A 16,214-nucleotide genomic window follows, 5' to 3' on the forward strand; every position below is an offset into this window, starting at 1 on the left:
ACATACCAACCGCTTTTTGGGTAGAAATTCTATTTACATCATTTTCTTTATAAGGTTGTTTTTCATCCCTCTTTCCTTTCAGTTTCCTCTTCAAAAATCTCTCTCTCTCTTTCTCTCTCTCTCTGTGTGTGTGTGTGTTCTCATTTTTCTTTTCTTTTCTTTTATTTTTTTTTTAAACTTGTCTCTTTGGTTTAAAGGAATGGATCCAAGGTTTATTAGGTGGGTAATCTGTAGGTATCCTCATCTCAATAGGGAACTTGGTAAAGTTCTTGCTTGCGTTAAGCGATGTGGCTTCAGCATGTGATTCAAATTCTGGTCCTTCTCCCCCTGCTGCTTCAAACAACTCCGGACTAGTAGCTTTCAAATCCTCCATTGCATTATATATGCTCTTGTATTGTAACAACAATTGTGTTTCGCGTTTTTGGTCCTTTTTTTGTTTGTACAATTTCCATGCATTCATTATCGTCTTATGCTTGATAAAGTCTTCATTGCACAATTTGAGTAATCTAGGCTGCTTCCTACTTGCTGATAGCGCTGAGAGCTGGTTCACTATTTTTTGAGTAGACAGGTTGAGTGTAACTTGTCCACCTGCACCACTTTTCTCTTGGGAAGACGATGAGGAAGAAGAACCACCCGAAGGTTCTTTACCAGCCAGTTTCCTTGCAGCAGGACCAGAGCTATGACGAACTGCGCATCTTACCAAAGGCTGTAGCACTGAATCGGCGCTTCTTGAAGTTAGTTTCACGGACAACATTTGTTTCGAACAACAATGGACAACTAAAACTTTGTTAATTTTTCCTTTTCGTTAAGAAAAAGAGAAAAAAAAGAAAAGAAAAATTGAATTCAGCTTAAGCCTTTTGACTCTCCACCTTCAGCTCTAGCTTGTTTCGAATAAATTTCGCGATAAATTTTCAAAGTACTATGATCTTTAACAAAAAAAAAAAGAAAAACAGAGAGAGAGAGAGAGAGAGAGAGAGAGAGAGAGAGAGAGAGAGAGAGAGAGAGAGAGAGAACAAAACAGCAATACAGTGTCGGGTTCCCAATGTCTCTGTAAAAAAATAAACCAGGGAGTGAGAGAGAAAAATTGCGACATTGAAAAGCGAAATGTCAAGTTCTCAAAGCTGGTGACACAAAATTGAGTTTGTTTAATGACTATAGACCTGGCTGCAACAAGACCAGATAGCAAACCTCGAAAGTAACCTCCATAAAAAAAGCATAATTAAAGGCAAAGGCAAAGGCAAATAACGGATTAATTAATTGATTATTTTCTTACCCTTTATTCTCTTTTAAATCTATATTAACTCAACCACAAATTAAATTACAGAAATGTCCAGTGAAAAAGAAATATTAAGACAAAAATACCAGCGTGAGGAAGAAGAAGGAGAGCAAAAGACGGCGTTTATCTCAAAAGATTCACTGCTTCCAGAAGCCCCACCTGCGTATGATGATATCCAACCGCAACAGAAACCATACACATCAAGCTCATCACAATCTCAGTTTCAATCGGAATGGCAGGCTCTACCCCATGGCAACAATTTTGGATACCCGGGTGTCCAACAGCAAAACCAAGGCTATAGTTATCCCAGCGGCCCTTCTTCTCCATTTGCGCAATCGCAATTGCAGTCACAAGCTCCACAAGCTCCACAAGTTCCCTCGTCACAAGAAAACGAACCAAACGTCTACAAAATCAAACCAGACTTAGCAAACATCAACTATGCTCCTCTGCAACATTTAAATCCCCAGTATGAGGAATTTCGTCAGAACCAACAAGCGAAAATGGCAAAAGGCGAGCGGAATTATATGGATCCAAATTACAAGGCACCCATAAATAAGGGTCACGTGGGTAAAAAGAAAATTGATCTGAGTTTTCCAGGTAGAAGCGGAGCTACATATCACAATGCTGCCAATAATCATTGATGATGTGTTTACTAAAGAACTATATGTAAAGGAATTGAGAATGCAAGAGTATCAAAGCTCTGTAATATGAGTAGGGAAGTTAGAGAGGAAACAGAGAAGTGGGGAGATAGGCAGGCGAAAAAGTAAAAGGGAGGGTAATGGGAAGAGGAGAACTGAAAGAGAGAGAGAGTGTGTGTGTGGAAGGCAAGAAAAGTTATATTTTATTAGTTGTGTGTTCTATGAATTAATGAAAGAGGCTCTGCTTTACCTGATAATGTAGTGTTTGTGCAGAAGAATGGAGAGTTTGCTTCAGCTTTCAAATTTACCAACAGTGATTAATTTCATTTTGAATCAAAGAAATCAAAAGAACACAATATCAAACAAGAAAGCAGAAAAACACACTTGAAAAGGTTAGCCTGGTATCAAAATTCGGGTCAAATAATGTTATATGAATTTGTAAAAACTACGTTTCTTTGTTACATCACTGAGATGATACTTATTTTCTCTGTTTATGTTTCTTTATTACATCATTGAGATGATACTTATTTTCTCTGTTTATGTTTCTTTGTTACATCATATATATATATATATATATATATATGTAGTATTTTCCTGTTTTCTAGTGCAAATAAATATAAAAACTCTAAAATGATGTTATTTCTAGTTGATTTATTTATACCCAAATAGAAGATTTCACATTCAAGCTCTAGCATTCCAATCAAGAATAGAACCAGAAAAAAGAAAGAAAAAAAAAGAAACAAGGGGAACAACAAGGCCAAACAAGACAAAAACATTAGGGCTCATATCAAAATCAAAGATACTCAGCAAAATACTAATGTTCCAAACCAATCTATATTCTTTCAAATGATAGGTGATGGTTGCCCCTTTTTTTTTCTTTTTCTTTTTTTTACCACAACACTAAAGAATGTTGTCTCCATTGTAGGTCCAACCCCCAAACTGCTTTTGGACGCTCTCCGTCAAAAAGTCATCTACAACGCTATCTTGTGGCTTTTCATTGGTAAAGTCCTGGTCAAAATTAGAAGTGTCAAGCAAGTTCTCCACATTTGGTTTAAATGGTGGGAGGTAACTCTTATTCAACAATTTGTTCCAATCAATATCCTTGAAAAATGGATGATTCTTAATTTCCTGCGCGTCATTAAGTCTCTTTGATGGGTCTTTTTGCAAAAGCTTAATCAACAAGTCTTGTGCATCAGTACCTTCTAAAAACTGTGGAAACCGAAGTGGATTCTGAAGGATTTTCTTATACATCGTTGGTACATCAGAGTCATAAAATGGTGGAAGGCCAGTGAGCATCTCGTATAGTAAAGTCCCTAAAGTCCACCAATCAACGCTTCTAGTATACCCCTGGTTGATCAAGAGTTCAGGAGCAAGATACTCTGGCGTACCACAAAATGTATTGGTTTTATCATCATTGCTCATATTGAGTTTACATAATCCAAAATCACAAAGTGCAATATGTCCTTGGTAATCAAGCAAGATATTCTCGGGTTTCAAATCACGATAAATGACATTGAGTTCATGCAAACTTTCCAACGCCGTAAGGAGCTCGGCAATGTAAAAACGAGATCTATCCATGGTGAATTTGCCTTCTCTTTGTAAGTGCCAAAACAACTCTCCACCATTTATAAACGACAAAACCAAGTATAGTTTTTCAGGTGACTGGAATGAAAACTTCAAGGGAACAATGAAGGGGTTGGATATCCTCGCCAACACTGTTCTTTCAGCCAAGGTATGTGTCACCTCCATCCTTGAAACAATATGTTGCTTTCTCAATGTTTTCAAAGCGTAAATCTGTCTTGTGTCTTTCTTGACCACCTGCATAACTTTACCAAAAGAGCCTTTGCCGATAACTTTTAGCAAATCAAAATCTTCAATGGAAAGGTGCTTTTTCGTTAATGGTTTAAACTCAATAGTGAGCATGATTTCACCCATATCTTTAGAGGCCAAGTCCTGCAAGTTTGCATTGTAGTTGGAAAATTTGAGGTATTCATGATGTATTAGCCTAACCTGTTGAGTGTGTGATCTTGGGTTCAATGGGAGCTTAATGGTTCCAACCAACAAGTCTCCAATATTCTGATGATTCGATGAAGCTGAAGAAGACTGTGACGCAGGCGAGTTGGGTACCCTAGACAGAGGCAGCCTGTGCTGCTGCTGCTGCTGTTGTTGTTGTTGTTGTTCTTGAAAATTTGTAAACAAATGCTTGTTTTTCTCCTTTTCTCCATCCGGGATCAACATGTTTGGAAGTCTAATAAATAAGTTCAAGTTGAGGAACTGTGAACCAGTTGGATTATTTTTCGTTTGGTTCAGTTTATTTGTGACATCAAAGGATACGACTTGGTTCCAAGTGGATTGACTAACGGTACCCTTTTGTGGCTCGATGACCAATACATTGTTATCAAATTCAATAGTCAAGTAAAGCAACGATTTCACCAAATTCTCTGCATTGGGAATCGAAATAATCGAGGGTAAGAAATTTGTGGCGATGGAGCCAGGAAGGAAATCGCCAAACTCATTGTCTTTCTCCAATAAACCCATGTTTTTCAACAATTGTTGTCCCACAACCTCGTTATTTGAGTTTATCGCCAAAGCGTGTAGAATTTGTTTATTATTGTTAATAGAAATCGGAAGTTGTATATTTTGTGAACCGTATATTTTGACAGTGAGCAATCCCGGAGACGAGGAATTGGTTGTACCCAGTTGTTGTGCTTGAGCTTGAGCTTGAGCTTGAGCAAGACCATGACTATGTCCATTAGTGGCACTTCCGTTTCCGTTTCCGTTTCCATTTCCGTTTCCGTTTCCGTTTCCGTTTCCGTTTCCGTTACCATTACTATTATAGTTATTGTACAGTTCCCTGTCCAAGTTGCTAGTAGATGCTGAATTTTGGCCTAATGATGTTGCCTGAGAAGACGATGGGGACTCATTATATTGAGACAAATTCGATGGCACATTCGACTCAGTTTGTGCTGGTTGCAGAAAGATATTATGCTTGGCATCCTGAGGAGTGTGTGGGCTCTTGGTGTTATTATCGTTTACGGATAATCTCGAAACATCGTTTGTTAATGTGTTGACCGAAATTGTTGGTCGAGATCCGGTCTCGTTTTCATCCTTTATCAGTTGAGTAGCATTTTGCGTTGATACTGTTGTTTGAGAAGTTGGATTTGTTGAACTTGTTGGGCTTGTTGTATTGGTCGTATTTGACAGAGAGGGAGATCCGTTTGTATCTTGTCCATTATTGTTATGATTATGTTTCTCACTCGATGTTCCAAACTTGAGTTTATTCTTAAACTTGAACATGGTGCTGGAAATGGATGAAATGGAAGAGAGGGATAGAGGATAAGAAAAGTAAAGATGGAGGTGTAGACGTGCAAAAGTTTAAGAGATGACAAGTCAATTATGGTTGTTGCTTTATTTGATGTGGTTGTTTTCGTGATAATGGCGGTAATGACAATAGTGGTGGAAGCAGTTTAGTAGTTACTTGTTGTCGTTGTTGATGTGGCTGTGAATTTTGTGTGTGTAGAAATATGATGCGAAGTTTCCGGGAGATATCTTATGGTCCCAATTTTTGATTCTTCTTCAGGGAAGTGGGGAGAAATATTAAAGAAAATGAAATTGTCAAAAAAAAAAAAAGGAAAAGAGAAGAAAAGGAAAAAAGGAAAAAAAGGAGTTACTTCAGCATCCTCCAAGCCACTATATACAATAAGATAAATCTTTTCAATTGTTTTCGAGTTAGTGGAAAGACAGTACAAAAGACAGAAAGCAAAAGACAAAGAAGCTGGATATTTGAACAATGTATACAGAAAGAGAATATTTGGTTTTTTTTTTTGTTTTTTTTGAAGTTAAAATCTGAAATATTATATACATGAGTGTAGACTGTAAAGTTGATGGTGTTGCTTACTTATGAGATTAAAAAAATAATAGGTGTAACTGTAGTATAGCCAGGAGTAGGCTAAACTAATCAACCTTACGGGTAAGAGAAGTTGAAACAACAATACAAACACAAATGAAAAGCAAATGAAAAACAACAAATGAAAAGAAAAGAAAAGAAAACCAGAAAAGAAGAAGATGAAGAAAAAGGAGAGCTTTTCTGTTTCTCTGGAACGGAGCGGAGATAGCACGAGTAGGTAGCCCAAACAGTACACATCGAGTGCATTTCTAAAGTGGCAGGTCGATATTCATCGCTAGCAACACTAACATCTTTAAGTATAACAAGTACAACAAGTACAACATATACAACAAGTACAACAAGCAAACACAACTTGTGCATTAGCTACAACAGCTACAAAAACCCTGGTCCTTTTTATTTTTATTTTTTTTTTCATTATTCTACTTGTTGTTTTGATGTAAACTTGCTGTAAGTAGGTCCAAAGAAGCGCGTGTTTCTTTTTTTTTTTTTTTTCTTTTTGGCAGGAAATTTTAAATGGCTTGATTGGAATGGCCCTAATAAGTGCATCAGAGTCGGTGCTACCTTGATTGGAATGACCCACGCTAATCGCAACAGAGATCAATGCGCAACGCCAGAGATCCTCTCTAGCCTCACTCGCACACCGCTACTCGCACAAACGCCCTTTTTAAAATTTTGGCTTTGTTTATGTTTACAAATCAGTCTTTCAACTCATTTTTTTTTTGTTTTTGTAATTCCTAATTTGTTTTTAATTTTTGTTTCCTTCTTAATGTTTTTACAACCAAACTGGTTTTTTTTTTACAACATATCAAACAAAGACTTCTCAAAAGTAGTATTCAGACAAGATTGTCTTTTATTGATGGAATGAACACTACTACAGACATAATGCAAAATATTGAAAACCATTACAGTCTAAATATCAACTCAGTCACCGATAGTAGCAACAAAACAACTCTTGTGAAGAGAAAATACAATACAGGCACTGTATTGGGAGAAGTCACAAATACACTTGTGTCCAACACACTGCTGCAACTGAAGATGATAACGGGAAAGGAGAACTCACAACAAAGGAAACATGATACTCACAGGAAGAACGATAGGGTGGTTTTTAGCTCGCCTACCAAAGTATATGACGAGAATAGTCTACGATATCAGAGGAAGAGGCTTGCAACATCGCCAACACCATGGATTGCAAATTCAAATGTTAGAAGAAAATTGGGTGAAGGGCCATCTAAATTAAACTTACCTTGCATTCCAGTAGTTGAAGAGCAACAACAACAACAACAGCAACAACAACAACAACAACAGCAACAGCAACAACAACCGCAACATCCACAAACAACCAAAACGCGATCATCGGTGGAAAACAGCTCTGAGGATGGCCCCGCAACTCTGTTTGGATCAACTTTGCAAGAGGTTGAACTTAATTACCAACGATGGTTAGTTGAACAAGAGTTACGACGAGTAAACGAACTCAATGAATTTTTAGTGCTAGAAAGACAATTTGCAATGGAAGAGGCCGCATCGTGATTTCTTTTTTTAAACTCGAGAAATATTTGAAACATCAATCATGTTCTATAATATAACGATGAGTTGATGTTTACACACATTCTTTTTTTATTTTTTTTCTTTTTAAGAAAGTTTAGAACGGAGCGGAGCAGTGCAGCGCAGAACAAATTAGAGCATAAAACTTACTTGTCATCTAACCTCATGCCGAATTTACACCGGTATACTTCTTTAACAATCTAATGTTTCCATCATCGAAAAGAATATTTGCTTTAAATTCTTGTCTCTTATATATAATGATAATAACAAATAAATGATGTATCATTTTCAATACAATACTAATAACTAGCTTTCCGGTACATGTAGATTGATGGCTTTGAACCAATTATATTCTCTAAGAAGCAAGGAGACAATAAGTATTGAAATCTATATCGTGATTCATTGACTATTTGACCTTCAATCTTTCATGATTATTCGTTTACTAGAATGATGGATCTTTTGCAAGTGAAAAAAAGACTCAGAATTGGAACCCAGACTGGAACCCAGACTGGAACCCAGACTGGAACCATAACTGGAACCAGAACTCAAATTGATCTAAAAAAATCACCAGGTATCTCTCGGAGTTCCAAAGCCTCTTACCCGAGAGACCTTTTTACAGGGGATTCCAGTGAATATTCTTTTTTTTTTTGAACTGGTTTAGATAATTCCCATCCTCCCTTCCCATCACTCGCCTCTCAGTACATTTTCACGAGCTCAAACACTGATGCACTTTCATCTCAATTAGACTTTGACCATAGAGAATTACATGAATTGTAGACAAACTTTTTGAAGCTTCTTTATTCTATTTTTTTTTCTTTTGTGACACACATATATTGGCAAACTTTGAATTAGGCTGAACTGATCACATCGATACATTTGCTTCGCTCTGCATGGTTTCAAACTCTGGCTCATTAGTATGCAGCAATCTTTCTCTCATTACTCGGTGTCCATCAACTAACGATTTTAAATTTGCTATTTCATCAGGCAAATTATCCGTAATTGTTTGGAAATCAAAAATTTGCCTACACATAGGACACAACCCTCGAGAAGATTCTTGTTCAAGCCATTTAAGAATACAATGAAGATGAAAGTTATGGGTACACCCGGTACCTAAGATAACAGGACATTCATCACCGGGGTATTTGCAACTAGGGCAAGAGCCGTCAAAAGAGACTCGACAGATGCCACATAATTCTTCGATGAAACTATTGTTGTTGTTGTTGTTGTTGTCCCTGTCTTGGGCAGATGTAGATAGGGAAAGATCCCAATGCCATGTGCAGTAAGTTCTCCATTCAACTATATCCACCTTCATTTACTGCTATATATATATATATATATATGTGTGTGTGAGTGTGTGTGAGTGTGTTTGATGCGATCAATGGTAGAGGGAAATGACAAAAAAGGGAAATCGAGGATTTGAAACGTATGTTTAAAGAAGAAGGAGTAAATCAGTTGTGGGGTGAAACGGATAGAAGAGGTCTCTTGCAGTGCGTGTAATTTCTTTTTACACACTAGATCAAGTTTTTAAATCGCTTCAAATATTAAAAAGATCAATTCTCATACACTCTATAATGTCAAAAAAAGAAATGGTACTTTACACTTGCTCTCTTCGACACTCAAAATAAAGCTGTTTCGAAAAGACACCAGAGGTACATTATTTATTGGATGTTCATAGATATTTGTGCTGTATTCATAATAAACATTATATAAATTCATAGAAAAAGGAAATAGAAATGGAAATATGTTTTTTTTTGTCAAATAAACAAAAGAAAGCAAGGCACGTTTTAACAATGGCTTCCATTATTTATCTCTCACTTCTTGTGCTCTTGAAATATTGTTTCAACTTGTCATCACTAGCATCGTAGTAACCTCCATCTCTCAGATTAATCCAATCCAAATGTCTTTGCGCCATTCTCAATTTCTCTTCTTCTCTTGTTCCACGTCTTTTGAGATCCATATTCAACCAGTACAATGCCAATGGGTGTAATGTATTGGACTTATTCACCTTGATCAGCTTGTCTCCGCCACTCACGTCTACATCCCCACCGGTATCAGTTTTTACATCTCCAAATTCAACGTCTTTCATCTTGACATCATTGATAATAATACCTGCATCAATATGCAAAATGCGATCACACCATTCATTTCCCAAGCCATCAAAAATATGCGTTGCATAAACAACACAACAATTGCGGTTAACACACTCTTGTTTTAGATAGTTTAATAATTTTGACCGCACAACCACATCCAAATCGATGGTTACTTCATCCAACAAAAGCAATTTCCATGGCTTGATCAACCCCATTGCAATTTGAACACGACGACGTTCACCATCAGAGAGATTGATCATTGACCAACCAGGGTCGATATCCAAAAGATCAACCAATAAGTTTCTTCTTTCTTGGTTCTCTTCACCTCCAATTGATGATAAGAGCAAGTTCACCGGAATATCTCGTTTGATAACGCTATTTGTAATCCATTCTGTACCCAAATACGTAATGTAACTATTGATATCGGAATTGTGTTGAGTCACAGAACGAGCCAGCGAAGAAAACTCAAATGGATCAAAACCACCAAGACGCAACTGACCTTTTCTAATCAATGTTTTTCCTGCCAAGATTTTCAAAAGTGTTGATTTTCCTGCACCATTAGGACCGACTATCAAGTTTGTTGTGCCCCAAGGAATACTGAGTGTAACGTTTTGTAACCCAATTTTGGCTTTAGAACCGATTCCGGTGCTACTGTCTTTGTTGGTATTTAAGTTACCGATGTTGCTTTTCGGAAACTCATAAGTCAAATCATTGACTTCAATTGCTAGCGATTTGTCATTATGATGATCATCCATCGTTCTCTCCAGTTTTCTTCTTTTTTTATTTTCTTTTTTATTTCTCTACTACTCCTTAGTTATCTCTATTTTTTTTCCTTTCTTTCTTTGTATAGTATTTTACTTGTTTCGATTACTCAATTGAAATGGAAATTCAAACAGAATAAGGGGTAAACGAAAAGTAAGGTGTGTCTTTTGAGATAGTGTTCAAGTAGAATGGATAGATCAATTAAAAATAGCTAGTTAATAATGGGTCCTTAAGAAGAGATTAGAGATATGGTAGAAGGCGGGAATTGGCGATTTAAAATAGTCCACAGAATGCTAGTGAGTGAGTGATTTGAGAGAAGAGATACATAAAGAGAAAGAGAAAGAGAGAGAGAGAGAGAGAGAGAGAGAGAGAGAGAAAAGGGGAGGGGGAAGGAGGAAGGAGGAAGGGGGCGGGTAATGCGCGAGAAGGGAAAACAAGGAGCGGGAAGTGGAACGGTTGTGATTAAAATATTAGCCACATCTGATGGTTAAGGCCAGCAGAAAATTATAAATGAGCTGAACTCTCAAAGTAGGAATTGTGTTACCAACCACCACACAACAATACAAAATTTGCAACAAAATGATATTATTATATCTCTTGTGTTCCTGTTCAGTTTGCTTGCAACAAACCTGATGAGATTCACCAGCAATGCCATGTTAGATTCATATATGAATAAACATGTATATTTATGTATTGAAACATTTATTGGAAAACTGTGTAATGCTCCATGTTCGTAATTTGGATCAGATACTTTCAAGTGCAAGACCTGCGAATATTTTCTAAACCACAGCTTCTTTTGATTATGTACGAATCAGTGCTTTCAGATATATCGGGCAAACTAGTAGTTTGATGAACAGGGAAAGAGCAGAGACGACAAAGTTGATAGACTGTAAATCCAGCTTCATTATACTCGACTCAAGAGATCCTTTTCCCATCATTCTTGGTTCTCGCAAAAAAAAACAATCATACATGTATACTTGTAAAGAATGAACATTGAAAACAACATTTATAATAATAATCTAATTAATACATTGGGAAACAAACAATCTCTTTTTTTTTTTCATTCTTTTCTTTTACAAAAAGAGGAGGAGGAAGAAGAAGAAGAAGAAGAAGAAGAAGAAGAAGAAGAAGAAGAAGAAGAAGAAGAATACACCCTTTTGATATTCTAGTCGTTAATCCTAATACTGTATTGCATCAATCAATGATATCAAAGACTGAAAAAAAACTTTTCAACTCCAGATTCTTCTTCTAAATTTTATAACTGAAAAACCCTCTTTTTTTTTTTAAAAAAAAATCAAAATTATAAGCATCAGCAAAACATGAAATCAAAAATCAAATTTGTTCCTCGTGAATTTCCTCATGACCCTCACCATCTTCTGGTTTTCTGCCCCATCGAATCACATCGCAGCTTTTTTGGACAAATGATAATCTGTTTTGTCCATCGAACCTCTTGTTTCTAATAGTAGCTTCAACATGGACAATGTTACCCTTTCTGATGTATTTCTCTGCAGCACGGACCTTGTCATCTCCAAATATATTGATATTGAACCATTCGCCATCTGCAACTGATGTTTCTGCAGAACCCTCGGCACCATCAATGCTATTACCAGTACTATTACTATTACTGTTGTTGTTAGGTCTTGGTCTCCTGTTGACTACAACACCATAGGAAACGTATGGGGTACCATTGGCAGACTCTCTAAATTCAACATGGCCAATTCTTCCCAAAATGGAAGCCTTTGAAAAATCTTTCTTGACCAAGGAGGATGAGAATGAACGTTGAAATGATCTTAACATTATGTGGGTATATGTGTGAGTAATTGAGTTGTGTAGAAGCCGGGGGAGGGGGGGTAAGTTTTTAGAAGAAGGGGTTATATATATAGTTGAAATTGTGTACTTTGAAACAAAACTAAATTGTTGTTGTTGTTGTTATTATTTTTTTTTTTGTTTCCAAGGCTTTAGCTGCGGCGTCAGGGAGAGACACTAATATACAAATATGTGTATATATATATATGTAAATATTCTTGTTCATATAATCATAAATATACATAGTATTGTGCTATTTTAATTTTTTTAATTTTTTTTTTTCGACCTTGTGCATTTTATTTGTTTTTGAAATACATGTTGCAACGCGTTACTTTCGGAGAAAAAAACAAGAGTTTCACGTGATGGTTTCACGTGATGGTCTGACTTATGGTTGGTTTCAGAAATAAGCCAATGCTTTTGTTTTCGAAACTACAATCTAGTGCAATGTTTTTGAGACTATACCAAACGGGAGTTGCTGACGGAGAAAATATTTATGTTCTCCAAACAATTTCGACAACTTAAATGGATCATTTCGTCACTTGCTTTGCAAAATTATTAATATAGTAGAAAGAGACAATGAAGAAAAAAGGTTTGCAAACATATACAGAACTTTCCAACACATTTACATATAGATAGATACATACAGACTTATATATATATATATATGCGTGGATGTGTGTGTGTCATGACAGGACTGTTATATAATTTTCTATTTCTTTTATTGTGAGTATTTAATTTTGTATTCTTCCTAATTTTTTTGTCGTCACCTTATTTCCACTTTCTTTCAGTAATCACTTTGTTATACTTCCAATTCACTAAACCAGGAAAGAATATTGATCCTGGTAGGTATGTTTTGTATGTCATTGAATATTGACTTGATGTTTTCAATAAAGTCCTTGTTCGCTTCTTCATCATTAGCAGCAGCTCCATCACTGCCACCATTCTCATCAAAATCTTGTTGCTTAATGAATTTTCTAAAATATGATTTTAATAAACCGAGGTATTCGTAAAACAACCATTGTTTATCAACCCTTTCAGCATTACTAGAATCAAGCTCATCAATGTTGACAATTTCGTCAACCCCCAACTCCAATTCATTCAATCTGGCAACAATAGTCTTGAATAACACTGCAATTCCTTGCTTCAACACTGCAGGTTTACTGTTTTCCAAAATTCGGTTTACAGACTCCATACAAGAAACATTATCGATAATTAGGTTTGACTTGAAAGCTTTAGCAAGTAAAAATTCGGGCTTGATTACACCAAACTCAATCAAGTTTTCTAAAATCAAAAACACAACTTGTGGCTGATGCACCCAAATCCGGAATATCGAGTCAATGATCCAGTTTTGACGATTCTGTACGTCCTCTTCTGTCAAATCTAAATTTTCAAACTCTGTTTCTCCTTCAACAAGAGATACCGGCGCAGTGGTTTTGGGTTCAATCGGTTGTCCGCTAAGGTACTTTAATTTATCTGCATCTCTGCTCAAAATACTCACTTCGGAATATATCGATCTTGAACCGATATAACAATATGATTGCATGATTAAGTTGATAGCAAATTTCACTGGTTCTGGGATCAAAGCCTCAAGGTGTTGTGATTGTTGTTGTTGTTGTTGTTGCTGCTGCTGCTGCTTGGTTTTGTCAGTTTCGTCAGTCTCTTTAGTTGCCTCAGTTTCGTCAGTTTCTCGAGTTTCTTCAGTCTCTTTAGTTTCTCCATTGTTCCCACCAAGTGATTGTGAAGCTTCCTCATTAAGCTTGTTTACATCGTCTAATATGGACTTGTAAAGCTCGCTAAAATCCTTATTGGATTTATGATGAGACATAATAAATTCATAAGTCCTCAGACCAGTTGCATGCAATGGTAATCTCGGATTCGTGAAATTGAAAAATATCTCTTCTTGGTAACTAGGATTTGATTTCGCCAGCAATAGAGCTTGTTTCTCATCATAAAGGCTACTCAACAAGTCCTTTATTTCTGCCAGATCTCCGTATAAAGCAGAGTCGTAGCTTAGTATATAGTCCTTGGCATTGGCAAACATTGAAATATCCAAATATTGGTAAAACTCCTCGAAATTAACAACGTTGCCGTCAATAACATCAACAAAACTTTCCCTGATTCTCTTTTTGTTTGAAAGTCTAATTTCCTTTGCAATGAGATTTTTGATAAAGTTCTTTTTTGGATGATATTTCAACTGTGAGTATTGTTGCGAGTCTTTAACCCACTCTTCCCATTTCCAACTGAATTCAAAATTTGAGATTTGCGTTGTCATCCAATCCAAAAAACGTATTTTCAACTCATAGTCCAATGTTTGCAAGTTTGCATAAAAGTAACGAATAGCTCTACCAAAAACGGGAGCCATAGATTCGGGGCTCTCCTTACAACATGCAATCAAGACAGTATAGTAATAAATTTCTCTGTGCAAGGTACGCGGAAGTTGGAAAATCATCGTCAAAATACTTTCGACAGCAACATCTTCAATCTTCCATGTAGATAAAGGAGGATCATTCTCCCCACTTTTGTTATCAGCATCAATCATTGTGAGCTGGTCAATAGACGTTCCTAATGGGGCAAACAAATCACTATCAAAGAACAAATCCAACACGGAAAGCTGGATCGAGGCTTCGTTTTTATTAAACGAGAGGTTAGTCAAAATATCAAATGCCAAGTCCTTGAAAAATAAGCCAGTGTATGTTTCAATTGGTGGCACGGTCTCAAACTCGGTATTTTGATTGTATACTTGAAACAATAGCCTCAGATTTTGTTTCCATACATTATCAATACTTTCTTTGTGTTTGGACTTGTAAGCTTGGACTTTGTCAAAGGTTGGCAAGGAAAATTGTGGCAACTTGTGTTTTACAATTTCTTTGGCAACGGCATTATTTTCCAAAGCATTTTTGATTATAGGCTCCAAGAATGGCTCAAAATCGAGAAACAATTTCAATTCCCAGTCATTTGTTTGCAAAGCTTTCAATGACGGGAGTATCAAGTCAACTAATTTCTTTGGTGTATATGGAATATCCAAGTTATCCATCTTTGAATCAAACGGTTGTATCAATTTATTTGTTTCTGGTTCTACAATGGGGAACTTACCTGCCAACTCAATCAAATCGTTCAAGTGACCTTTGACTTCTTCAGACTTGTCATTGCTCAACAAATAAGGCATGGCTACCAATGTATTGTAAAAAATCTCTTGGGCAATACCGTTTCTTTTTTCTTGCCCCGTTTGCGTTTGCAAGTCAATTGCAAATTGCAAAAACTGAGAATAGACATTGATTATAGCATAGTCATCAATAATAGGCGAGAGCACACTCAAGAATTTTAAGATACTCTTGATGTTGTTGAAAACTCCAGCATCTTCCCTCTTTTCGTGACTTACATCAACGACTCCATTGACAGAGTCTAATAAGATCTGAATCTTGGTATGCAAATACTCAATCACGTATTTGGCAATCACAAAGTTTTTTGCGTTACAAATGAAAACCATATTGCTAATAGCATTAATCTTATGTGGTTGTTCAACAATTATTGCATATATAGTCGACAAGATGGCATTACGCAAAGTATCAATTTTCTCAAATTCAGCGACAATTGGATTCGAAATGTAGTTGACATCGTCAACTTGTGCTGCAACATTTGGATTCTCTCCAAGTCTTCTGATGTCTTTACAGACATTGTTGATTAATTCTTGAGCCGGGTCAATGCGCTGTCTCTTGGATTCGTAGAGGCTAGAGGTTGAACTCGGGTTCGGATGCAAGTGCTGGTGTGGGTGTTGATGGTGTTCACGTGCATGTGTAGGGCCCAGTGATCCACCGAAACCTTGGTCTTGTTCAAAATCATCACGCGATCTTTTGTTGGAAGAGCCAAATTCCATGGTTGACAAAGTAAGTAAGTAAGACAGGAGGGAGGGAGGAAATAAGCCAACAAGGTGTGAATATAATTTAATATTCACTGGACTTGAATAAATGTTTATATATATATATATATATATATTTATATATGTTTGTTTGCTTGATGGTTTGTAGGTGATACTTTTTTTTTTTTCAGTTTTTTTTGCGCTCAAACCAAATCCAAAGGTCGCGGTAGTTGTAATGACAAGTTTTATGACAGTCGCAGATGTAAGAGTAAGCTGAATGCGGCGCAAATATTTACATATCTACAAACACACAAAGACTCAGTTTCTCAGTTTCTCA

General features: G+C 36.4%; 7 protein-coding genes across 7 annotated transcripts; 2 read left to right on the top strand and 5 right to left on the bottom strand. All coding sequences in view use genetic code 12, as the record gives it.

Moving 5' to 3' along the window:
- Positions 1-172: 172 nt before the first annotated feature.
- PVL30_000623 (uncharacterized protein) lies at positions 173-754 on the bottom strand (the record flags this gene model as incomplete). Its single annotated transcript, XM_001528074.1, has 1 exon — positions 173-754. The coding sequence occupies one exon, from the start codon at positions 752-754 to the stop codon at positions 173-175; it is 582 nt and encodes a 193-aa protein (XP_001528124.2).
- A 572-nt stretch (positions 755-1,326) lies between these two features.
- PVL30_000624 (uncharacterized protein) lies at positions 1,327-1,917 on the top strand (the record flags this gene model as incomplete). The annotated part of the gene is made up of 1 exon (XM_001528075.1): positions 1,327-1,917. The coding sequence occupies one exon, from the start codon at positions 1,327-1,329 to the stop codon at positions 1,915-1,917; it is 591 nt and encodes a 196-aa protein (XP_001528125.2).
- Positions 1,918-2,814: 897 nt separating this feature from the next.
- On the bottom strand, positions 2,815-5,211 carry YPK2 (Serine/threonine-protein kinase; the record flags this gene model as incomplete). The annotated part of the gene is made up of 1 exon (XM_001528076.2): positions 2,815-5,211. One exon carries the CDS (start codon positions 5,209-5,211, stop codon positions 2,815-2,817), a length of 2,397 nt encoding a protein of 798 aa, XP_001528126.2.
- Positions 5,212-6,682: 1,471 nt separating this feature from the next.
- PVL30_000626 (uncharacterized protein) lies at positions 6,683-7,348 on the top strand (the record flags this gene model as incomplete). The annotated part of the gene is made up of 1 exon (XM_001528077.2): positions 6,683-7,348. The coding sequence occupies one exon, from the start codon at positions 6,683-6,685 to the stop codon at positions 7,346-7,348; it is 666 nt and encodes a 221-aa protein (XP_001528127.2).
- A 1,819-nt stretch (positions 7,349-9,167) lies between these two features.
- CAF16 (CCR4-NOT regulatory complex component) lies at positions 9,168-10,208 on the bottom strand (the record flags this gene model as incomplete). Its single annotated transcript, XM_001528079.1, has 1 exon — positions 9,168-10,208. The coding sequence occupies one exon, from the start codon at positions 10,206-10,208 to the stop codon at positions 9,168-9,170; it is 1,041 nt and encodes a 346-aa protein (XP_001528129.2).
- A 1,339-nt stretch (positions 10,209-11,547) lies between these two features.
- On the bottom strand, positions 11,548-12,012 carry PVL30_000628 (uncharacterized protein; the record flags this gene model as incomplete). Its single annotated transcript, XM_001528080.1, has 1 exon — positions 11,548-12,012. The coding sequence occupies one exon, from the start codon at positions 12,010-12,012 to the stop codon at positions 11,548-11,550; it is 465 nt and encodes a 154-aa protein (XP_001528130.1).
- An 808-nt stretch (positions 12,013-12,820) lies between these two features.
- cbc1 (Nuclear cap-binding protein subunit 1) lies at positions 12,821-15,895 on the bottom strand (the record flags this gene model as incomplete). Its single annotated transcript, XM_001528081.1, has 1 exon — positions 12,821-15,895. One exon carries the CDS (start codon positions 15,893-15,895, stop codon positions 12,821-12,823), a length of 3,075 nt encoding a protein of 1,024 aa, XP_001528131.2.
- Positions 15,896-16,214: the final 319 nt, after the last annotated feature.

This window comes from Lodderomyces elongisporus, chromosome 1 (assembly GCF_030384665.1).
Source record: "Lodderomyces elongisporus chromosome 1, complete sequence".
Lineage (NCBI taxonomy): Eukaryota > Fungi > Ascomycota > Pichiomycetes > Serinales > Debaryomycetaceae > Lodderomyces > Lodderomyces elongisporus.